We start from the raw sequence: 24,438 nt of genomic DNA, 5'->3' as shown, positions 1-24,438 counted from the left end.
TGTAAAAAAGTTTTTTTTAACAATGAACAGAATATCGGTGAGCTTTGGGACAAATTCAAGTGGCCTAATATCAGTTTAATTGAAATCCCTGAAGGAAAATATTTGACCAAATAATAGCCAAAAAAAATTCCAAGTTTGAAGAAAATGAGAAAACCACAAATACAAAAATGTCAATGAACCCTAAGCATGAGAAACATCAAGGAAACTACACTAAGGAACATCATAAATTGTTTAAAGCCAGTGATAAAGAGAAAGCCTTAAAAACAGAAAAGGCCATATTATATACAGATGAACAAGGATAATAACAACAGACTTGTCATTGGTGACAATACATTCTTGAAGACAGCTTTAGAGTACTGAGAGGGAAAAAGCTGTCAACCTAGAATTCTATACCTAGTGAAAATACCTTTCTAAAACAAAGACAAAATAAAGACTTTTCTCAAACATGCATAAGCCAAAAGAAGTCATCTCTAGCTGATTTGTGGTACAAGAAATGTTAAAGGAAGTACTTCAGGCAAAAGGATAATGATTCCAGAAAACTGGAATCAGTTCATACAAAAGGAATGAAAAGTACTAGATATGGTAAATATGTGAATAAGTATAAAAGATTATTTTTTTATTCCTTAAATCTCTTTTAAAATCATCAGAATTTACTGTGGGATTTATAACATACAAAGAAATAAAATGTTGGGCAACAATAACACACAAGCTGAGAAATGAAAATATAATATGGCAAGATTTTTTTTTTGCAAGAGAGAGAGAGAGAGAGAGAGAGAGAGGGAAGGAGGGAGGGACAGGAACAGACAGGAAGGGAGAGAGATGAGAAGAATCAACTCATAGTCATGGCACTTTAGTTGTTTATTAATCAATAAACAACTCGTGTGTCTTGAGTGGGGGGCTCCAGCTGAGCCAGTGACCCCTTGCCTGCACCAGTGACAGTGAGCTCAAACTAACAACTTTGGGCTCAAGCCCACGACCATGGGGTCCCACACTCAAGCCAGTGACCCCATGCTCAAGCTGGTGAGCCTGTGCTTAAGCTGGTGACCTTGAGGTTTCGAACCTGGGTCCTCAGCATCCCAGGCCGATGCTCTATCCACTGCACCACTGCCTGGTCAGGCTATGGTAAGATTCTTTTTTTTTTTTTTCTTTTCATTTTTCTGAAGCTGGAAACAGGGAGAGACAGTCAGACAGACTCCCGCATGCGCCCGACCGGGATCCACCCGGCACGCCCACCAGGGGCGACGCTCTGCCCACCAGGGGGCGATGCTCTGCCCATCCTGGGCGTCGCCATGTTGTGACCAGAGCCACTCTAGCGCCTGAGGCAGAGGCCACAGAGCCATCCCCAGCGCCCGGGCCATCTTTGCTCCAATGGAGCCTTGGCTGCGGGAGGGGAAGAGAGAGACAGAGAGGAAAGCGCGGCGGAGGGGTGGAGAAGCAAATGGGCGCTTCTCCTGTGTGCCCTGGCCGGGAATCGAACCCGGGTCCTCCGCACGCTAGGCCGACGCTCTACCGCTGAGCCAACCGGCCAGGGCCTATGGTAAGATTCTTACACTATATATGAATCAGTATATCACATGAAGGTAGACCACAACAAATTAAAGATATATACTGTAATCCCTAAATCAGCCACTAAATAAAAATTTAAATGCTCTCGAGGCAACAAAAGAGACAAATGTGAAATTATGAAAAATAATCCAAAACAAAGAAAAAGAGGAAAAGGGAAATAAAGAACAGTGCATAAAAAAACAGCAAGAATGTTGACTGAAAACCCAACTATCTCAATTATGCCTTAAAAAGCAAAAAATCTAAATGACCCAATTAAAGGCAGATATTGACAGTCATATTGTATAAAAAAGACTCAAATATATGCCACCTAAAATACATTTACTTCAAATATAGCCATAAATAGGGTACATTGTTATAGAATACTCCAACCGAATGCTGAATACATATTTTGAGTGTGCTCAGAACGTTCACCATGAGTCTCATTATTAAAGTATCTAAATATTGTTTAAAAAATTTAAATTATACAAAGCATGTTCTCTGACTACAATGGAATTAAATTACAAGCCAATAACAGAAATGTCTCTGGAAAATATTTAGATATTTGAAAAATAGCACAATTTTAAATAACTTGTGAGTCCATAAAGAAATCAAAGGGAAAGTTAGAAAATATTTTGATATGAATGAAAATGAAAACACAACTTACCAGTATTTGTGAGACACAGATAAAGCAGCACTTAGGCAACTACGGGATAAAAAAAGGCCACTAAATCTGGCAATTAAGAGGTATTTTGTGATGATACTGAGAACGGTTCCAAATACACTTGTGGGTACTGAAACCAGATTATAGCAGATTAAGAAATAAATAGGCGTTAAAAAAATTAAAATGGAAAAAAATTGGATTTTTCCTGAATGGAGAGTACATTTTTCAAGAAGTTTAGAAGTTAGGGAAGAACAGGGAGGGTAACTAGCTTTGAAAAAGTTTTGAGATAAAGTTGGAAAAAATATAAAGTTGGTTGATATGTCGACCAGCAGTACTTGGTTAATGGACAGAGAAATGTAAAAGATTCAGATACAGGTTGGCTCATTATATGAAAAAAAGTAAAGTCAGACTTGAACTATACACAAAATCCAATCTAGATGAAATGAAAGCTGAAGTATAAAATATAAAACTATAAAGCTAATCTAAAATGTAAGGAAATATTTTTGTGACCCTTGGATGAAGAAAGGACTTCTCAAATAAAAGCCAAGAAGCATAAAACTATGCAGCAGAAATGGATGTCTGACTACATCAAAATTAAAGATTTATGGCCCTGGCCGGTTGGCTCAGTGGTAGAGCGTCAGCCTGGCGTGCAGAAGTTCCGGGTTCGATTCCTGGCCAGGGCACACAGGAGAAGCGCCCATTTGCTTCTCCACCCCTCCCCCTCTCCTTCCTCTCTGTCTCTCTCTTCCCCTCCCGCAGCCAGGGCTCCACTGGAGCAAAGTTGGCCCGGGCGCTGAGGATGGCTCTATGGCCTCTGCCTCAGGCGCTGGAATGGCTGCAACAGTGCGATGCCCCAGATGGGCAGAGCATCACCCCCTGGTGGGCATGCTGGGTGGATCACGGTCGGGTGCATGCGGGAGTCTGTCTGACTGCCTCCCGTTTCCAGCTTCGGAAAAATACAAAAAAAAATAATTAAAGATTTATGGTCAATAAAAACACAATAGGCCTGACCTCTGATGGCACAATGGCTAAAACATCAACCTGGAATGCTGAGGTCACCAGTTCGAAACTCGGGCTTGCCTGGTCAAGGCACATACAGAAAGCAACTACTATGAGTTGATGCTTCCTGCTCCTACTCCACCACCTTTCTCTCTCTTCTCCCCTCTCTCAAGAATTTAATAAATAAAATTTTAAAACACACAATAAATTTTTAAAAATTACGATTAGACTCGGGTTATAAGGAGAAAAACCACACTTCACATCAAGGGTACTTGCTATCAACTGACTTAGCACTGTTGATGTTGACCTTGGTCACCTGATTGAGGTTTGTCACATTTCTTCACTGTAAAGCTACCCTCACCACTATACCATTTTATGTTCTGTACTCTTTGGAAGGAAGTCACAACCTGTACAACACAGTTAAGGAGTGGGGAGCAATACTCCACTTCACTAAGGGTGAAGTAGCTACATAAAATTTTTTAGAATTGTTCTGCATGGGAGATGCTTCTCCCATGTATTTATTTACTCATTCATTTATATCAATGGAGACTCGTATGTATTTATTTTATACTTTGGGTTATAATTTAGAACTACGTACTTTATTTTGTTGCTCAAATTCTCTAGTATTGACCACTGGGTGCTTTCCGTTGACTCATGTTCACTTTAATTTGTAATATGGATAGGTATAATCTATATAAATAAGAGCTGTTTGGGGGTCTTTGATCATTTTTAAGAGTGTGACATGGCCTGACCAGGCAGTGGAGCAGTGGATAGAGCGTCCACCTGGAATGCTGAGAACCCTGGTTTGAAATCCCGAGACTCCCAGTTTGAGCAAGGGCTCATCCAGCTTGAGCGCAGGGTCCCGGACTTGAGCGTGGGATCATAGATACGACCCCATGGTCGCTGGCTTGAAGCCCAAGGTCGCTGGCTTAAGCAAGGAGTCACTGGCTCAGCTGGAACCCCGTCAAGGGACATGAGAAAGCAATCAATGAACAATTAAAGTGCCCCAACTACGAGTTGATGCTTCTCATATCTCTCCCTTCCTATCTGTCCCTCTCACTCTCTCTAAAGAAAAAAGAAAAAAAAAGTGTAAAGGCGTCCTGAGGCCAACGTCGTTTTACTGCAGGAAGGGACGGCAGACAAGACAGAAGCATTTGGAGGAGGTCACACTTCTGCACCTACAGGGACATACACTTCGCGCCATGAATGCTCTTCTAAGTTTTTCTCGGAGCCTGAAACGCAGGAGTCCTCCTGGAGAACGCACTTCCCCATTCCTGCCATGCCTTTCCAGAAAACGCCACTGCGGGGCGCACGGGCCACAGAGTCAGTACCCACAGGCGAGTCAGGACCCGCCTGCATCTAGGCGCCTGCTCGGCGTTTCCCGTCGCGGAGCCGGAGCCCTGGTCCGACCTGAGCCGGCTCGTCCTCACTCCGGCTCTGCTGGCTCGCCTTTCTGGGCTCCAGCAGGCGTGCAGGTGTGGCGCTCGCGGAAAAGAGCGCCCCTGCGGTAGCGGCGGGGCGCGCAGGGAGGAGCCGGCGGTTCTCCAGGCCCAGGGAGGGCGCCCGGGTGCCCTCCACCTGCCTGTGCCTGCTGAAAACAGCCGGACAGCTCCCTGCTCCCCGCCCTCCCCTCGCTGGCCCGGCGGGCTGGGCCCCGCAGACCCTTTCTTACGCAAGCGCAAGCGCACGACTGACAGAGATAAATGGCTGCAGCTGGAGACCGGACTAATTGATACAATAAGTTCTGTAATTGCCTCAAAAATAAGGTAATGATTTGGCAGAAGGAATACTTTGATCTTATCAGCAAAGAAAGACCTCTCCAAATGCAACTTCAGAGAGGGGCTGGAGGCATCCAACTTGGGAGTGTGAAACGCAGGAACTGTCCCCACACCCACTCCTCGCCCTTGTCGCCTGTTCCCTGCCTGACACTCCAGACCTTTCAGGAAGGGATGGAGGGATCCTCCTCCTATAATGATGGAGAATAAGTGCACATATGCCATGCGTTATGCGTGCAGAAGGGGTAGGATCGGGGCTGTAGGAAAGAAGATGGGGGAGGGCAGACTAGGATTATGAAAACTCTGATTTGGCTCAAGCCTGATGGGGTTTCTTACACAGTGAGGGCTGCTAGTTTGGGTTTTTCAGGCAGAAGGGTGTAAGAGAGGGAGGAGACCTTGGAGTTGCCTTCTCCAAGAAGCTGTGTGTGTGTGTGTGCGCGCGCGCGCACACACACACACACACACACACACACACCCTCACTCACTTGCTCATCGCTGTGGGTGTCCCTGCCTGGCAGAGGCCCCAGCACAAAGAGGATTAGAGAGATGAGATAATCTGGTTTGTATCCTGGACATGGCCCCAGAAAGGGACCTTGTCAACCCTGATGTTTAAGGGGGTGAAGGACTGAGGAGTCCTCTTTTGGGGGCGTGCTGGCTGACAGTATCAGAGACGCCTTCCCACTGGGGACTGAAGGATGCCAAGGTTTTGACTCTGACTTTAAGGTCAAACTTAGGGAGCAGAAAGTCGGGCTGGATGGCCTGTGCTACAAGAAATGAGAGAGGGAAAGAGAGAAAGAGACCCCCACAAAGAGAACTAGATCTCCACCCTACTTGTTTCAACAGTGAGGAAACTGAGGCCAGGCACTGGAAAGTGACCTACGGAGTCATGCAAGTCGTGTGTGGCTGAGTTGGGGGGGAAACTCAGGTTTTCTGATTTCTTTCAGTCTAGTGCACTTTGCACTGTATTGCCGGGATTGGGCAAGGTGTGTGAGACAGAGGACAAGAGAAAGAGAGAGACAGAGACAAAAAGAAACAAAGATGCATGTCAAGAAAAATACAGTAAGGACCCTGGCCGGTTGGCTCAGTGGTAGAGCGTTGGCCTGGCATGCGGAAGTCCCGGGTTCGATTCCTGGCCAGGGCACACCCAGGAGAGGCGCCCGTCTGCTTCTCCACCCCTCCCCCTCTCCTTCCTCTCTGTCTCTCTCTTCTCCTCCCACAGCCAAGGCTCCATTGGAGCAAAAGATGGCCTGGGCGCTGAGGATGGCTCCTTGGCCTCTGCCCCAGGCGCTAGAGTGGCTCTGGTCACAACAGAGCGATGCCCTGGAAGGGCAGAGCATTGCCCCCTGGTGGGCGTCCCAGGCGGATCCCAGTCGGGCGCATGCGGGAGTCTGTCTGACTGCCTCCCCGTTTCCAGCTTCAGAAAAATACAAAAAAAAAAAAAGAAGAAGAAAAGAAAAAGAAAAAATACAGTAAGGAACAGATACTCAGACTGAGAGCCACAGAGCCAGAAAACACAGGAAGAGCTAGATGGAGAGAGGGAAAGATGAATGAGACAGACAGTCACACAGATTCAAACGGAGGGGAAGATGGAGAGAGACACATGGAGAGAAATACACCAAGAGACTGAGACTGATAAGAAGACGGAGATCAGGCAGGAGGAGAGGCAGCACAAACACACAGAGACAAGCACAGAGAGATAGCCACAGACATAGAATGACTGAAATATGACCCGGGAGACACAGAGAGAAGCCGTGGGGAGATCAGGAGACAGAGGAAGGCAGAGAGGGAGGGAAGCAGGTAGTGGGCTCTGTGGGTTTTGGCCCACTGGAAGCAAATCTTGCTTCCAGATCATTCTGGGGTCCAGAACAGGTGGTAGGGGGGAAAGGCTCAATGCTTAGCCTATTTGATACAGACAGACTTGGGGGGCGGTGCTGGAAGCAAAGTAGGAACCACCATCCCTTGGGGTTAGGCTGGTGAGTGACCACCCAGGCTCCCTGCAGCACCCCCACTGGCCTCACACAGAACCCGGGCCACCCGCCCAGGATGGCCGGCGGCCCGCCTACTGCCTGGCTCCAGTCTGATTACAGCCAAAGTGCTAGAAGGCTCCAGACCCTCGTGCCCCTCCCCCATGGTCTCACCTCCTTCCCCTTCTCCCTCAGCTCCCTCTTCTCGGTTCCCCCCCCCCAGGGTGTGTGTGTGGGGAGGGGGGGAGGCTGAGGAGCAGTCTGTTCCTGTTTGGTCACTGGTTTGGAGGAAGGGGGTCCCTGCCCTACCAAGCCCCCTTCTCTGGTTTGGGACTGGATGCTCCTTCATTGCAAAACCCTCTTGGCCTGGCCTCTTTGAGACACTTTCCATGCCTCGCCTGGGACCTCATAAATACCAAGGAGAGGCCGGTCGAGCTATGCACAAAACATAGATCCCCACCCCAGACCCCTAAAAAGCCTCTGGGTTCTTCCCAAGCTCCCTTCTCTTCCCCCAGACACCTGCATAGGGAGGCTGGGGAGGGAGGAACAGGGCAGGGGCTGGGCACAGGAGGAGGGGGAGCCCTGTGTGAACCTGGCCCCATTTCAAATTAGACTTGCCTCGGTTTGCAGAGAAATCTCAAGAAAGGCAGCTCAGGGCCCCTTGTGCAAGCAGCAGGCGCAGGAATTCCTGACTCCCATCCAAACCTCCCCCCAGCCCCTTCTCAGCCTTTCTCTCTGCTCATTACCATCCACACCACCTCCCACCCACTGGGAAAGAGAGGAGGTCATCGCCAAAGAAGCCCAGGAGGGGGCGGGCCCTGGGGAGCCAAGCCTGGTGGAGTAAGAGCAGTTTACCACCACCCCCCAGCTCCTAGAGCCCATCTCCACTCCCCTCCGAGGGCCAGCAGAAATTCAAAATTGTTTGTCCCACACAGCTGGGAATAGAGTGAAAGAAGATGAATCTTAAGTCTAAATGACCCCTGGGGGCACGAGTGAGATGTCATGGGCTGGGCGAGAGGGTGGGAGGCTGTGATGCCCCCTGGAGGAAGGAGGAAGACTCGGTCTGCAGGGTGGCAGCTGTCCCGCTGGTGGCCCAGGGACCTAGAAGCCATGGTGGGGGGGGCTTCTCTTTCTCGGTTCTCTTTCTCGGGGGGGGGGGGGGCACCACTTGGGATTCTCTTTCGGGTCGCTGCTGACATCTATAGCATGAGCCCCAAACAGCCAAGGCCAATGTGCCACCCTCAGATGGCTTTATTGTAGATGCAAGAGAACACTCTCTCATTTCTTCAGTGTCTTCAGGATGCCTTGGCCAGTGCTGGGCACACAGCAGGTGCTCAGTAAGTGCCTGCATGACTCCATGCAGGCCTCCAGACCAGAACTGACTCCCAAATCAGTGACTCTTACCCTGGCTCCCAGTAATAGCGGAGCGGGGAGGAAGGGGGTCAGGCGCTAGCTGAGCCTCGGGCCTTGACCCTCTCTGCCTGGAAGCCCCACAACAAGCCCTTGCGTGAGGAGCTGAGCTCTCCAGTAGCGTCTAGGACCTTGAGACTGGGAGTTTATTTTGAGATTCAAAGCTCCAAAGTGGCAGATCCCAGAAACCCTCTTCTCTGGCTCCGTATTTGTTCTCTAGTTAAGTGGCTGAGTGCAGCTCTCACAGTCAGCTGACCTCCGCAGCCTGGGGTTCCTCCAGGGGGGCTGGGGGCTCAGAGGGGTAGGAAGAAGAAGAGGAAGGAGCGAAGTCCACTCTAGGGCAGAGGTAGCCTGTGAGCACTGGGGAGAAGTCTTGACCCCTCACCCACTTTCCTCCCTCTTGGAGCCGCTGATGTTTCGGGGTGGGGGAGCCCTCAGCTCAGCAGCATGCTTTAAGAGTTCAGCATCTACGATGTGCCAAGACAAGGTCCCACTTGACTGTGAAGACAGCTGAAGCCAAGGAAGTGAGTTTGGGGCCCATGTGGGTGAGTCCACCCAAGGTTAGGACTGATGTGATCATCTCCAGCTCCCCACCCTGCAACCTCAGGCTCATATGTAGAAATAAACAGTGGGCCAGAGTCACACCCAGGCCCAAGCACACAGGGGAGTCTGGGAGAGGCTGCTAGAGTTTGCAGACTGCTGCCCAGCATCAGGGTGGGGCTGGCTGGGAGGAGGTGAGAGAGTGGACCAAGGGGACAGGCCAGGCCAAGAACGAGCCTGGGCCCACTCCTCTCTCACCTGCCCTTTCAGGAGAGCGCAGAATAAAGTCTGCTGCTTTTTCTAGTGTGCAAGGCCGGCTGGAGCCTCACACAGAAATACAAGGGCCAGCTGGAGCCTCCCAGACAGAAAATGGACAGAAGGGCAGGGGAAGGGTCAGCTGATTGGTCTCTGTGTACAACCCTCTCCCATCCCATCCAGCTCCACTTTCCACCTTTCCTCCCAGAGTGAGCAACTCCTCCCTGCCCAAGCCTGGACTCCTCTCCTCCACTCCCGCTTCCTCTGCTCCGGCCGGCCAGCCTCTGCTAGCTCCGCACAGCAGCCCACTCCCAGCGCAGGGTCTGCGCTGGCCATCCCCTCACCAAGCATCTGCCTGGCTTGTTCCCTGCCTCCTCCAAGCCTCTGCCTGAATGTCACCTTAATGAGGCTTACTGGAGCATCCTAGTTGCAACTATACTTTTTCCCACTTATGGCTTTCTTACATATTACTTAAAACGTTTCCTGTTCATTGTCTATCTTCTCCCAATAAACGGTAAACTCCTTGAGGGCAGTAGTTGTTTTGTTTTGCTTTATTCTCTGGTGTGTCCTTGTTGCTGAGCACAGTCTGGCGCATAGTAGGGAATAAATAAATATTTGTTGAATTAATGCGTGCACTCTGGCCCAGCACAGAAAGTGAGGTGAAGGAGCAAGAGGTGGGAAGAAGGGCCGAAGGTCCCTCTAAGCCCTTGTCCCCCACCGCTGCCTCGGGGATGTCTGCGGCCGGCCCTGCAGCCAGCTGCGCCCTGTCCACCCACACTCCCGCGTCTCCAACACCCTCAACCAAGATCCGACAGTGAGTTTGGGGTTGAGGGGATGTAGGCAATTCCCAGCGCTTGTTTACACCATGGCTTTATAGTTTAGATAAATCAAGGGGAAAGGCACAGAAGACACCTGGGAATGAGGGGCTAGGCGGGAGAAACTGAGGCTAGAGAAGGGGTTGAGGCCAGATCGCAGACGAACTCCCTCAATTGAGAGACCCGGGACTTGAAGATGTTTACGTCTCAGTCAGGACCACTCTGACCCCCGAGGCTCTGCCTGCCTGGCTGGCAAGTGCGGAATCGGGGATGGGAAGGATGTCAGGTTCGAGGGAGATGAGGAGTCACTTTCAGCAGTCAACACCTCCCACCCCTTTCCGACTTACCACGCCGCCCCCCCCCGGGGGGGGGTGCAGGGTTGAGAGAAGGAGGGAGAAGTGGGGAGGAAGAGGGTGGAAAGGCGAAGCAGAGAAATGGCTCCGGGGCTTCTACTCTCTCCGCAGGACCCCTACCCCGGCCTCTGTTCGGGAAAGCCGCCCAGCTGTTTCTGATTCTTTCCTACGCGCAGTCCCGCCCGAGGGGGTGGGGGACCGAGGCACCGGGGCAGCCGGGGAGGCTAAGCTCTGCTGAGCCCGGTGGTAAAGGGTGTGGAGTCCGCGCCCGGTCCGCAGGTGTGCCCCTCCGCTTCCGCCATCGATGGCCGGTCCGCGGGCCCGAGGGAAGCGGCGGAGCCGGGCGGGCGCCAAGTCTAAACGTTGTTCGATGGGGTGCGGTGGGTAGTGGGTCGGAGGAACCGGGGCAACGAGCCCTAGAGGAGAGAAGCCCCTACCTGAAGTTGGCTGCCCACAACGCCCAGGTGGCACCGTTGAAACGGGAGTCAAGATTCTCCCGCAACCTCCCGATTCTGCCCATTTCACAGAAACGCAAGAACGGAGGACCCCGAGGAAATGAGTGCGTCCTCTGTACTCAGTTCCAGTGTCACTGTAGGTTAGCAGGCAGGGGAAAGGGTCTGAGACCCCTGCTCGGCGCTCCTGCCCATTGCCCGCGTTTGTTGAGTTTGCCGATGAAGGGCGCTAGGACCCGGTGGCGCGGTGTCGGCGGAGACTGGGCGCTCGGGGCGCAGCGGGGCGATCTTGCGCCCGTCGCGCGCTACGGGAGCAGGTGGGGGCGCGGCGCGGTGCTGCGCCTGGCCGCGGAGGGGCGGAGGCGGCCGCCACACCTAGGGCGCAGCGGAGCGCCAGGGCTACGCGGGCGGAGCCGCCCTGAAGGCCGCGCGTGTCCCCAGTCTCGGCCCCGCCCCACGCCGTCCAATGAGAGCCCGCGGCCGGAGGGGCTGTCCGCACACTCTACCCGCAGCCCCACTCCGCGCAGCCGACCCCCTGACACTGCACCCCGGGCCTAGGCAGCGCGCCCCAGTCCCCGAGCTAGGGCCACCGTCGCCGGCTTCCGGACACCGCTCGCTGCGCCCTTCTCCGGGACCCTGCGCCCCGGCCACGGAGCCCAGGTGCCCTTAGGTCCCCGGCCACCGGCAAGCCTATGGCCCCCCAGGGGGGTGAGTAGGGGAAGCCCGAGTAAGTACCCTCTGCAGGTACCGCATCCACGCCCCTCCAGGCCGCGCGGCGGGAGTCCTTAGGGAGCTATGCTGAAGCCGGGTGGTGCGGAGGACGCCGCGCAGCTACCCCTTCGGCGCGCCCGCGCCTCTGTCCCCGCGCCCGTGCCCCGAGCCACGGCACCCGACGGCTCTCGGACTTCGGCCCGCCTAAGTCTTGCCTGCTTGCTGCTGCTTCTGCTGCTACTGACGCTGCCGGCCCGCGTAGACACGTCTTGGTGGTGAGTGTGACTTTCAGGCTTGGGAGGGCGAGGCTCCGGGTCAGAGAGGCCGGAGGCACGGGGAGGGCATACACAGCTCCCAGCATCCGCAGCTCGGGAGACCAAGTGTCACTTCGACAGAGTTAAAGACGTTCGGGGCAGGATTGTCACTGAAGTTTCAGAATGGTTGGGGCGGAGGTGGGGGGACATAGGGGAGCGCTGCGCCTTTTCTGCCCGATGAGGTGGGTACTAGGTAATTGGAGCAAGGACGTCCGGTAGTCGAGGCTTTCCAGACCCCCATAAATTGTGCCCGTATTTCAGCATATTCCTTTTAGGGCAAAAGCTACCTTCTGAGTTTCTCAAAGCGAATTCAAGACTGCAGTCGCCTATCTGGGGTCTCGCAGTGGCTGTCCAGCAGGAAGCCCAGATCACCTACAGTCGCCGCCCTGGGAAGGGGAGCAGTGGGCAGTGTGGACGGTGGAGGAGCCTCTCTGCTCGCCCACCCAGTCGGTAACTCAGGAAGGCTTTGGTGAGGCTTCAGCACTCAGCGTAAGGTTTAGAAATGGAATCGTGGCAAAAATTACCGCATAACTCCCACAATTAAAACAAAACACTCGGTTTGCATAACTTAGGCATTTGTCTTCAGCCTCTGTTCTAAAGATGTCGCTTCAATCCTTGATGTCGCCCTCCTGGCTTCCTTCCTTTTCTTCCCCAGATGACCCCCTCTCTATCTCCTCCAAGAACTAGGGGCTTCTGGCGTCCCAAATATTGAGACCCTCTGCTCAGATTTCTTGCAGGCCCTCGACTCCAGATACTTCACAAGAGGGCAGATGAGCCAAAAGATATTATAGATCCAGTAGATGTTCTTTCCTGAACGCCCTGCTCCCAATCCCTGGATGGCACTCATCTCTTCCCTCTGCAGGGTGGGCAGGGGGAGAGCTGGACTGAGAAAAGACTCAGTCTTCTCATCTTTCCTCTTCGGCCCCCAGTCAAAGTGGGCTCTGGGACTGGGGCAGTGCCCCTCTCTACCCATGCAGTGCCTCCCTCCCTTCCTCTCTTTGCTCTGCCCCTCCCCACCCCACCCCCGACCGCCCCCACCACCACAAAGTGCGGTCTCTTCTCCCCTTGCACCCTGTGGCTTTTCTCCGCCGGACTTGGAATCTTGGCTGGAAGGGTGAGGGGTGGCTGGCTGAGGGGCCAGCGAGCTGGGGCTGCAGATTCCTATCATTTCAAGATGCATCTCTTGCCACCCCCCACCCCGTTTTCCTGTTTCAGAAAAATCTCTCTTTTGGATCTTTTTTATCTCTGCAGTGTTGGGGAAGGCAAGGAGGGGGGTTCTGTATGGGGAGCAGAGAGGCCCATATCTTACATCTGGCTTGAAACATTCCTTCAGAAAGGGAAAAGGAAGAAGAGGGATGGAGAGAAAAGCCTTCCAGTGTTCAGAGTGAGCTCAAAGCCACCCTTTCCCTTCAAGGACTCAGTTTGGCTGGGGACATGCATCTTCAGTAGCACTGTGGAGAAAGGACGAAGTGACCACTGCACATCTTTATCCATCCCAAATGGCAGTTTGCTTTTAGGGACTCTTGATTCCTTCTTTCCAGTTTGGGAGGCTGTCTTGGGGACCACGTGGTGTTCAGGTAAGGCAGTGTCAGTCTGGTAGTTTCAGCATGCTGGAAGAGGTTCCTAAAGACCCCTGGGGAGTTCTTTCTAGTCCCTTTTTGTCCCCTTGGCTACTCTCCCTGTTCCTTCCTCTTTCTCACTCCTACTCTCCTCCCACGTGGTTCAGATTAAAGATTTTGGGGAAAACTTCTGGGTGGGAGAGCTAGGGAGGCAGGCAGGTGAGATGGAGGGACTGGGCAGTCCCTGTGGAAGGGCGGGAGCCGCAGCAGGGCCAGGACAGGGAGTGAGTGCAGGGATCACTTCTGTCACCTTCCCTCAGACCCATCAGAGCGCGGGCCCCAGATGCCTGCCTCCCTGGGCATCACTTCTGGGATCAAGTGGAAAGCTGCTTTCTACAGGCAGATCAGGTCCCCGAGGGGATTAGCTCTCTTTTCCGTCAAGACTGACACTCTGTACAACCCCTAGAAGAGGCGCTGCTGACTGTGTGCATCCGTGTTCCTCTCTGGAGCAGGTCACTGCTCTCACCAGCGAACCATCTGCCTTCCTCGTGGCCCTTCCTTCCCCTCACTCTCCAACCACTCCCTCCCTCCCCACCTGTAACTGGAGGACATGATGGTGTCTCTTAATCTATAACAAACAGAGCAAGAAACAGGGTGCTCCTGGCATGAGCTTCTCTGTTCAGCTTTGCACTCTGCAGGGAATCGGATGTAGGGAACAAGAGCCACTGTGTCATAGATTCACAAAGGGAGAGACACAGAGTGGTATCATAACATTAGCATTATTGTTACCAACCGTAGCTGCCATTTAATAAGCCCTTACTAAACTCCAGACACTATGGCTAAACCCCTTATGAGCACCACCTTCTCAGTCCCCCAAGTAATACAGCGTGGTAGGTGCTACCATTATCTCCATTTCACGTATGAGGAAGTGGGGGACTGGCGGGAAGTGGGGGACAGGCGGGGGGGGGAGTGGCAAGAAACTCAAGCTCAACCGATCTGAAGTCAGGTGGGCCTACTCCTGGCCAAGCCTCTCTTGCTCTTGGAATGAAAATGAGTTTGGACTTCGGAGTTAGACATCCTTGGTTCACCTGCTTTTCCTCTGACCAGCTCTGATGGACAGAGTTGGGTATTATCGCTTACTCTCCATGAACCTGTTTCTTCTCCTAAAAAATGGAGATCCCTTTCTCCTTCTCTTTCTCATAGAATTTTTGTATAGAGAAATGTTTTATAAACTAAACCGTAAGGTACCATATAAATAATATTGTGTGAAGAGATTCAGGGAGGGCAAAATATTATCCCTGTTTAGCTTAGCCTCTAAGGGCTGGCCTGAACCACGTACTCTGGGGACTAGAAAAGAAAGGGTGAAACAAGAAGAGGATCCCTGGCCTCATTAACAAGACACAAACATAAAACATCTGTGACCAGGCTGGCAATGTCCACAAGGAGTAACACTATAGCGGAAAAGCCTATGACTGGATGGAGGGAGGAGAGAGTTGGGGGTAAATCAGGGCAGTTAGGCGTTAGTCAACAGATACTTATTAAGTACCTACTATGTGTCACACACTGTTCTAGGTACTGGGGATACTGAAGTGAACAAAACAGAAATTCTGCCTTCATGGGGCAGTGTGTCCAAGTCAGCTGGGGATGTTGGTCAAGTACAGATTCTGACCAGCAAGCTGGGTGGGGGGCCTGAGCTCCGCACTTGTAACAGGTCGCCAGGTGATGCACATACTGCTCCTCTGGGGACACTTTGAGTAGCAAAGGGCTAGTATAGAGCAGGAGATGAATCATTTTGTCAAAGGAAGGATGTGAATTGGCCAAAAGCAGGTGAAGAAAACATTCTGGGGTGGGAAGCGGGGAGGAAGTGAAACTTCTGGATGGGTAGAGAAAACAAGAGTCGGGGCTATCTGGCCACCACCAGCCCATGAGCTGGGGTTGCCTTAAACACCTTTGTGCCCCTAACAGCTGAGCTGAGTGCTTCGCACATTGTAGGCAGTTGGCAGGCATGTGTTGAGTTGAGCAGGGGATGAGCCGGGGCTCAGGCTGGGTTTTATTGGAGGCCCTACACCAACTACAAGGGGCTGACCACACTGGTCTGCAGGCAAGCGCTCTGCTCTGCAGAATCTTGAAGCAGCTCCTTAGTGGAGTGAGGGTAGTAATAGGAGAAACTTAATTATCTTCCCATCTCAGATACTAAACAGATGTTCCCACACTCAGAGGATGTAACAAGAAGGACCAATGTGGGCTACAGTAGAATGGATTTAAGTCAGACCACAGGAAGGACTTTTTCACCAAAGTTTGGCCTCCCTCACTCCAGACTGGATTACTGGTCTCCCATTGCCATCCAACCACCCCCCCTCTTCCTAAGCCCCAGTTAAACAAACAAACAAACAAACACCCATTGCTTCGGGCAGTACTCCCTGAGCTGGGGAAGCAGAATGGTGGTGAGACAGGGACGGTGAGACAGGGACGAGCTCCAATTCCAATGGTCTTGAATCTCCAAACAAAGCACCACGGCAGTGGGTGGAACTCCAGGCTGTGCGTCAGGCGGCCCTTTCCGGCCTGGCCTAGCCTGGGGTGTTTATTTTGTTTGTTCCTGGAAGCTGTTGCCCTGATGGACAGTGCGGGGGGACGCTGATTCCATGGGATTTCTTAGTGTGGGTCAGCCCTCTCACCCCTCCCCCGGGACAGATGGGCCCCATCAGCTCTGCCGAGTTCCAGAAGAGGCAAGCATCAGCCCTCCTTGTGTTTGTTTGAGTTGGTATCACCAGTGGTGATCCAGTCTGTGGGTGAGGGCGGGCGTGTGAACTGGGGGGAGGGGGGGACACAGAGCCCAGGGCGGTCCAGCTTTTCCCCTTTACCCACTGGCCCCTCCCTCCTCCTCCCCCACTTCTAGGCCCATTTTGGGGCCTTTCCCAAACCACAGGCTCATTCACAGTCCAAACCAAAATCTTTTTCTGTCTGTAGCAGCAACTGCCCTCCTTGGCCCCCACCTGTTCAGAAAAGGGGAGAGAAGGCGTCCTTTGATGTGTTAGGACAGGAGGATGGAGAATTCCCAACAAATCAAGGAAGGTCTGGGTGCTGGAGAGATAGAAAGGGGATGAGAAGTGGGTGAATGGGTCAAATGTCATTTGGTGACCTTGTGGGGAGAAAAGGTGACGATATACTCCTGTCTTCTCTCTGCACCGGTCTTCCTGAGGCTGCCGGCAGAGTCAGGGCTAAGAGTGTTTGAATAAAGAGAAGATATTGCCTAGAGAACTTTGAGAATGACTCTAGCAACCCACCTATCCTTGAGTAGCCCACAGCAAATGATCTTCTTATAACAGTTCATATTGGGCAAATTGGGGACAGTAATACAGGGAGTGTCACCCTCTTGTTTTATCTTGGTCATTGGCTTCCCACAGCAACAGCCCTCTGCCCATGCAGGTACGAGGATTTTGAAAAAATCAAGACTTATGAGCTATGAAAGGTCATGGGCCTAGAAATAAAGGGTCTGGGGAGGAGAGTTGGGAGCGGGGTCTTCCTCCCCAGACCGCAACATTGGGAATGAGAGTGTTGGCTCCGTGGGTCTGACTACAGCATTACTCAGAGCCGCCCTGTCTCCTCTCCCTGGCCCCTCCCTGTCTCCATCCTTTTCCCCCAAACCACGTCTTCACGGACCAGCCATGGAGGACGTGCCTCTTACGTGGGTGTGTTATCTCAGACTCTAGTTTTGTTAGTTTATTTTTTCCATGAGGCTCTTAATGTTTATTAAATAAACAGGTGAGGGGCTTATGTGACATGCCCACAGCTTTTTGTGTATGTGACATATGCCTGGCCTACGTTCTGAGAGTGTGTGTCACTTTGGCCATGGGCTGGGGAACTGGTGATGCTGAGAGACCACTCAATTCCTCTCTCTGCAACTGTGTAACTATTTCTCCAGAGCTTGTGGGGACCAGTTCTACCCATCAGCCTCAGGGAATGTGGGTTAGAAAAGGGGAAGGAACCACTCCAAGATCTGAATGCCAAAGCTTTCTCCCTAATCCTCTCCTGCTGCGGAAATAGGGCCAGGATGCTCTGACAGGCCATCTCCACCTTGCAGGTACATCGGGGCCCTGGGGGCCCGCGTGATCTGTGACAATATCCCTGGTCTGGTGAGCCGGCAGCGGCAGCTGTGCCAGCGGTACCCAGACATCATGCGCTCGGTGGGCGAGGGTGCCCGAGAATGGATCCGAGAGTGCCAGCACCAGTTCCGCCACCACCGCTGGAACTGCACCACCCTGGACCGGGACCACACTGTCTTTGGCCGTGTCATGCTCAGAAGTAGGGGCCTCTTCCACCCTGCCCAGCTCCTCCTCCCCTTTCTATGCTTGGGGTGGTGAGTGGATAGGGTAGGCGTGACCCCTCTCCCCTCTCCACAACTACTTCAGAATCAGAGAAACGGTTAGGACCAGACTCTCAGTACCTTACACATGGAGGCAGGGCCCCTCTAAGTCCCAGTGCTCTGGGATGATGGGACAAAGGAGCAGCACTCCTGAGTCCCTCCATCTTTTTCCTCCCTTTCCTGTCCCTCCCAACCCCCGGCCTGTGGGTTCCCCTGCACTGTCAGGCTGAGAACTAGGCTCTTATCTCCGCAATCACTACCCTCACTCCAGTACTCACAACACTACAGTAATGGCAGCAAGGGATAAACAGAAAGGTGACATGTAAATATTTGGAAAGTCAGCGGCTTGGCCCCAGCTCAGCAAAAGAGCTCAGCAGAGCTAGACAGTCAACCAGGAGAAAGGGAATCAGATGTGTCAGAGGGACCGGAGAGATGATCCATCCATCCCGGAGAGCAGGGAAGGAAGGAAACAGGCAGGGGAAAGTAGCCGGTCACTTCAGACAGGCTGACCCCTGGGCTGGGGTCTCCATTGCTGGGGAACTGTCCAGCAGAGTGGGCCTAAAAAGGCTTGGGTTGTGGACTAAGGCAGGCTTAGCTGAGCCAGGCTTGGATGATTCACCCTGAAAGCTTTTCATGGGAGTTTAGAAGGAAGCAAGAGTACAGGTCTGCCCAGGAGGTCAGATGTACAAAGAAGCGGCTAGAGTCGTAAGGGCTGGGGAAAGGGGTCAGATGTTCCAGAGAATGCTCTTGGAAGGGAAGGGCAATTTGAATAAAAGGGTGCAGGGGCTGCTCTAGGAAAGAAAAAGAAGAGCGATTCCACAGTTGGAGGTTCTGTGGGCTGAAAGGGGTCAGACAGGGTCTCCCTCCTGAGACACACCCTCCCTTTCTCTCTCCAGGCAGCCGGGAGGCAGCATTCGTATATGCCATCTCGTCAGCAGGGGTGGTCCACGCTATCACCCGTGCCTGCAGCCAGGGTGAACTAAGTGTGTGCAGCTGTGACCCCTACACCCGTGGCCGACACCATGACCAACGTGGGGACTTTGACTGGGGTGGCTGCAGTGACAACATCCACTACGGCGTTCGCTTTGCCAAGGCCTTTGTGGATGCCAAGGAGAAGAGGCTCAAGGATGCCCGGGCCCTCATGAACTTGCATAACAACCGCTGCGGCCGCACGGTAAGTACCCATGTCTGTGCGTGGGCATCCCTGTTTGCTGGGGGTGGCAGACTAAATGTGAACCGGGAGGTTCTGAGGGTTCTGGGTCTCTTCCAGAAGCCCCAGCCCCCTCGGACAGGAGCAGTAAACACAAAGGCACTTGGGAATGCCCAGGCTGACCTGGGTGCACGAAGAGTCTTCACATAGGGGGAAAGTAGGAAAAGGTGGAGAAAAGAAGGGAAATAGCCCTCTAAGAAGGAAAAAAACTGCCTCCATAAAGACTGAGGAGGATAAAGGCTTGTTCTAGTCAGTTCCCTGGTATCTGAGCACCTCCGTGTGTCTACTCCTGTGCTGGAAGATGAATGCCACAGAAATAGAAGGTGTGGCACCTTGAACTCAAAACCCTGAGATGTGCCGGTGTGCTGAAATCATGAACAGAATCCTGTGGCCCTAAAGTTCAGCCTGTCATGAAAAGGAGAGCACTGTTGGCCCAGGAAGTCTTCCTGGGAGAAAAGGTTCTTGCCTTTGGTCCGGAAGACTGGGTGGAATCTGATGGAGGAAGGAACGCCCACTGGCTCCACTAGCTGGCCGGAACCAGGTCCCGCAACCCTGAGGGCACCCGTGTCTGTAGTGCCAGGGATGACTTCTGTGCCTGACTGGCTGCCTCTCCTCTCCCAGGCGGTGCGGCGGTTTCTGAAGCTGGAGTGTAAGTGTCATGGTGTGAGCGGCTCCTGTACTCTGCGCACCTGCTGGCGTGCGCTCTCAGACTTCCGCCGCACCGGTGACTACCTGCGGCGGCGCTATGATGGGGCTGTGCAGGTGACAGCCACGCAGGATGGCGCCAACTTCACAGCAGCCCGCCAAGGCTATCGCCGTGCCACCCGGACTGACCTTGTCTACTTTGACAACTCCCCAGACTACTGTGTCCTGGACAAGGCAGCAGGTGAGTAAGGAAAGCAGGTGGGGACATGGAGACCAGTTCTTAGTACTGGCCCCTGGGGAGTGGGGTCATGGTCTGTTCAGTCTCAGGAGTTAGGGGCAGGGCACTGTGGGAGAGCTCAACCTCTTCCTGACGTGGAAACCTGGTAATGAGATAGCTTATGCCTCAGTCTGCCAGGCCAGTGCTGCCCAAGCAGAGAGAGGTCACTCAGCTCCTTCAGGCCTGAGGTCTGTATGATACACAGAAGTGACAGATACTACTCAGTGAATGTTAAATGAGTCACCTGTTGTCAGTATGGAGCAATGTGTGGGCATAAGATGCAGCCCTAAGTCTCTGGCTGTGGATAGTCTAGCTGGGACGGGAAGGGTAACAGGTAGACAGAAGCTACTGCAAAAGAGAGATGACTGGAGAAGTCAGGGGAAGCTGATTTGAAACTGTGGAATGGAAGCTGTTTCTTGAAGTGTGGGGATCATCTGGGGAGCTAGAGAACAGGCAGACCTGTCCACACAGACGCAGAACAGCAGGTGGTACGTGATCTGTCCCAGGAGCAGAGAGCAGACTAAGCTGACTGAGGGAAGATTTCGGATAGGGGAGACTAAAGGCAGGAGAGGTTGGGATCAGACCCTAAATGACCTTGAAAGGCTTTATCCAGTGTGCTGCCATTGCGCATTCGGAGACGGAGGTGGGGAAGCAGGGAGAGAGAGAGGAGAGCCTACCACGGCTAACCACTGGCAGAAAACAGCAACGATCTGTGCCAGTTATTTGTGGTGGAATTCTTGTGGGTGCTGGAAGGTATTACCCCCAAAGAATGGAAGTTACCATCTTGGCTCAGATTTTGGGTTCAGTTAGGCTAAACTAGGAACACCACGCAATGCAATGAACTGTCATGGACCCCAGGCTCTTCTCTGCAGTGTCAGCAGTCAGGGCTTGGTGAGCTGCAGTCAGAAACCACAGCTGTCTTCCGTCCGGTTTTCACCCATCACTGTTGTTCTGGAGAGTCAAGCGGTTCAGAGAACTGCGCACAGAAATGGGTGGGCTCCACCCACCTAACAGAGAAAGTAGTCAGTGTACTTTGAAGGGTGCTAGGGGAAAAGGTTGGGGAGCCCATCTGATTCTTGTGATTTCCTGTGGTATAACTGAGGGTATTCCAAAGGCCTGGAAATCGTGCCAGAACATCAGAAGTGTAAGCCTATGCCAGTTACCACACCTCAAATGCACCTTTGGGGAAGGATCTTTGGAATTAGGAGGGAGGATGAGTCAATTAGGAGGGAGGATGAGTTGATTTTTCTCAGAGGCATAAAATTAGTCTCATAAAACCCAAAGTGGGGCCTGCAATTCAACAGGTCCCAGTCCTCCCAAAAGGAGTATGGAGCCAAGGAGTCCCTCTAAAGCAGCTGTCCAGCTGAACTTCCTGTGATGATGGAGATACGTCCGTGCTCTCTAATCACTTAGCACATGTGTGTATTGAGGATTTGAAATACAACTAGTGTGCCCAAGGAACTAAGTTTTAACATTTATTTAATTTAATTATTTTTAAATCTAAATGACCATGTTTGGCTAGTGGCTACTGCACTGGATAACCCAGCCAGAGGGTAGAAGAGGCTGTGGTGCACAGAGAAGACCTGAGACCCAGCCCTCACAGTCAGGAGAATGACCTGGCAGGAGGCTCAGTCAGCCCACGCTCTAGAGAAGGGATCTCCTGATTTTAGATGGTATATTTCGGTTATTTTAAAAATGTGAGCACGCACCTCCAAAATTTATACACATACTTATAAATTATACCTATGTTCCACTATACTAATTTGTACATTATAAAACAGAATAGATATTTTTTAATTGGTGAGGTAAAAGATACAGAAGTTCTGGTATTTTGTTCCCATATGCCACTGGAATGTGCCGACTACTGCCATAGAAATCAGTTAATTTACCCCCTTCTTGAGCCCCCAGCTAGTCACTTTCCCATCCCTGGGAAAGGGTTGGAACAGATACTGCCTAGTATCCATCTCATCCAAAATGCTATGATTTTATGACCTGTTGGCAGGATCTCCTTTGCTAGAATCAGTGAGAACGAGGTCCTGCGCATCCTCTGCAGGGAAACCATTATTCCTACTCTTCCAGGAGGTCCCACTGTCAGGCGGAAGGCAAGGGCTAGTCTTCAGGAATTCCTTAGGGGTATGCCTCCTGCCAATCATGCTAATCAGTTCATCTCCTCAGCTGAACAGAGATTTTAGATATAACAATCCACCGAGCTCGATGCTGTTAGTGTGCCTGTTTTCATATGAGAAAACTAAAGCCCAGAGAGATTAACTAACTTGTAAATCACAAAGCTAAAAAGCAGCAGAAATGGGATTTAAACCTAGACTCTCTGACATCAGGCTCATGCTTTTAATGGCCATACTATATAGCACTTCCCTGTATAGTATAACTTAATAAAATAGAAACTGAGGACCAAAATACTAACAAATGGTAGCTGGATCTGAGCTGTGGCAAGACTTCTTGGAAAAGATAAATTATAGGCTGTTATTTTTTTTAACTTCTTATTATGGAAAAACTCAAACATAAAATTGAGTCTTCACGCAGCTGTAACAGCCATACACACTGGAGGCCAGGCTTTGACGGGGACGTGGAGACCGTGGGACCGGTAGGGCGGGCACTGCAGGTGAAGCCTGTGGGCTCTGGGTAGCCTTGATGGGGGAGGAAACAGGCCTGGCGCAGGGGCCACGAGCAGATGATCTCTCTGGACGGTGGGTATATTTTCAGGAAAAGAGAAAAAGGTTTCCTCTGAGGATGTGCATAATGGAACCCCGAGCAGCTGAAGTAAGAGGGAACTTGGCTCTCCCTCTCTCTCTGCCCCAACCCAGGTTCCCTAGGCACTGCCGGCCGTGTCTGCAGCAAGACCTCAAAAGGGACGGACGGCTGCGAAATCATGTGCTGTGGCCGAGGGTATGACACGACTCGCGTCACCCGTGTCACCCAGTGTGAGTGCAAGTTCCACTGGTGCTGTGCTGTGCGCTGCAAGGAGTGCAGAAACACTGTGGACATCCACACTTGCAAGGCCCCCAAGAAGGCAGAGTGGCTGGACCAGACCTGAACAGACAGATACCTCACTCATCCCTCCACTTCAAACCTCCTGACTCAAAAGCACAAGACCTTTGCATGCACACCTTCCTCCGCCCTCAACCCTGGGCCGCTACAGCTTCTATTTAAGGACGTGGCGAGTAATCCAGAGGGACTCTGGTGTCCTGGCTGGTGCCTCAGCCCTGAGAAGGAGTTGACAGGGGATGTACGAGACTGAGCAGCTCCCTGACTCCCTGCTCTCGAGGTTAGAGGGAGAGAGAAGAGGTGATACGAGTTGCACTAAGCACATGGCCAAGGCTCATGCTTCCTTTCCCTGGCACCAGTTTTCTGACACTTGTGAGCGTGCAAGAGGAAGGGCACCTGCAGGGAGCTTCCCTTCGCTCCTGAGGGCTGCAAGGAGGTGGGACAGAGCTGAAACCAGCAGCTCTGCCCCGGGTCAGTGTGAGCAGACGACCTGGTACCCCAAAAGAAACTCTTAGGCTACAACATTCTTTCTTTATGGAGAGTTAGATAAGAGCTAGCCATAGTGGACAAGGTCCATTCATTGCTCATGTTTATAAACTGCTGTGTTCTGTAAGGGAAAAATTATATAACTACACAAACATACATTCTCTTCCGGTCTCGCTCTCCTCTTCAGTCTGCGTCAGACAGCATTGTCCCTTCTGCTCCCTTGCTGCCCGTGACCCCCATGCCTCGTGGGTCATCAGAACACCCTGAAGCATCCCAAGAAAGAATAATTTAGTATGTGTGCCTAGGCCTTGGGGGTTTTGTTTTTTCCTCTCCACGCATTATTCTGGTGGTCAGCCAGGCTAAGGGAACCCTGAGAAAAGGAGACCTGGCGTGTAGGGGTGGGAGAGGACAGCAGTCCTGATCCCGCAGCCCCGCCCGGGGCATCAGTGTCCAGTCGGCAGGTAGAGAGCTTGAGCCCAGTGATTGTTCAGAGAGGGTCCTAGCCTTCGAAGCTGGGTGTGGGGTCCACGATTCTACAGGGAGGGAGAGCTGGGGCTGGGGGCCAGAGACTAAACAGCTTAGAAAGCAGCCTCTCCACATTATTCCACACATCTTTCTTTAGTGGCTCTCCAAGTCCTGGTGACTGTCATTCATTCCATGTCTGGCTCCAACAGGGGAGTGCCCCCTGTGTTGTCACTCACAGCCCAGCCTGGCTGAGTCCCCAGAGATGCAGCCATAAGCTAGAGGGTACAACACAGAATCCCCAAAACTGTGATGTCCTATTTTCATGTGATTTGAACAGTGGTCATCTCTTGCCTGATAATACTTTAAAGGAGCAGAGTAATGTAGAAATTTGTAGTTATGACAGACATGGGTTGAAATCACAGCTGTTTTTGATATTTTAAGCAAGATACACAAATTCTCTGAGCCTCTATCTTCCCATCTGTAAAATGAGGGTATGAAACTGTCTCAGATATCGAGTTTTAAGTATGCCCCAAACTCTAGCCAACAGACCCTCTTACCAAAGCCGCTAACTGACCGAGCCCATCATGACTTACTTCAAAACCATCAACTCAGGACAAGAAAGTATTGACAGCAGAC

At 52.1% G+C, this 24,438-nt stretch overlaps 2 protein-coding genes across 3 annotated transcripts in view; one reads left to right on the top strand and one right to left on the bottom strand.

The window, feature by feature from the left end:
• The window catches only part of ST7L (suppression of tumorigenicity 7 like), a 176,785-nt gene that overhangs the window by 22,459 nt on the left and 129,888 nt on the right, over positions 1 to 24,438 (bottom strand). The gene's annotated exons all lie outside the window — the stretch shown is intronic.
• Positions 11,107 to 23,491, top strand: WNT2B (Wnt family member 2B). Of its 2 annotated transcripts, none has more exons than XM_066246757.1 (5): positions 11,107 to 11,755; positions 17,435 to 17,655; positions 18,613 to 18,890; positions 19,548 to 19,812; positions 22,671 to 23,491. In XM_066246757.1, the coding sequence occupies exons 1-5, from the start codon at positions 11,565 to 11,567 to the stop codon at positions 22,898 to 22,900; spliced, it is 1,185 nt and encodes a 394-aa protein (XP_066102854.1). In that variant the 5' UTR covers positions 11,107 to 11,564; the 3' UTR covers positions 22,901 to 23,491. The 2 variants fall into 2 exon arrangements, with proteins under 2 accessions (XP_066102854.1, XP_066102855.1); XM_066246758.1 differs by lacking the exon at positions 11,107 to 11,755 and adding an exon at positions 13,345 to 13,371.

Source organism: Saccopteryx bilineata, chromosome 11, assembly GCF_036850765.1.
Source record: "Saccopteryx bilineata isolate mSacBil1 chromosome 11, mSacBil1_pri_phased_curated, whole genome shotgun sequence".
NCBI lineage: Eukaryota > Metazoa > Chordata > Mammalia > Chiroptera > Emballonuridae > Saccopteryx > Saccopteryx bilineata.
The sequence above is the reverse complement of the archived record's forward strand: the minus strand, read 5'-3'. Positions and strand labels throughout refer to the sequence as shown.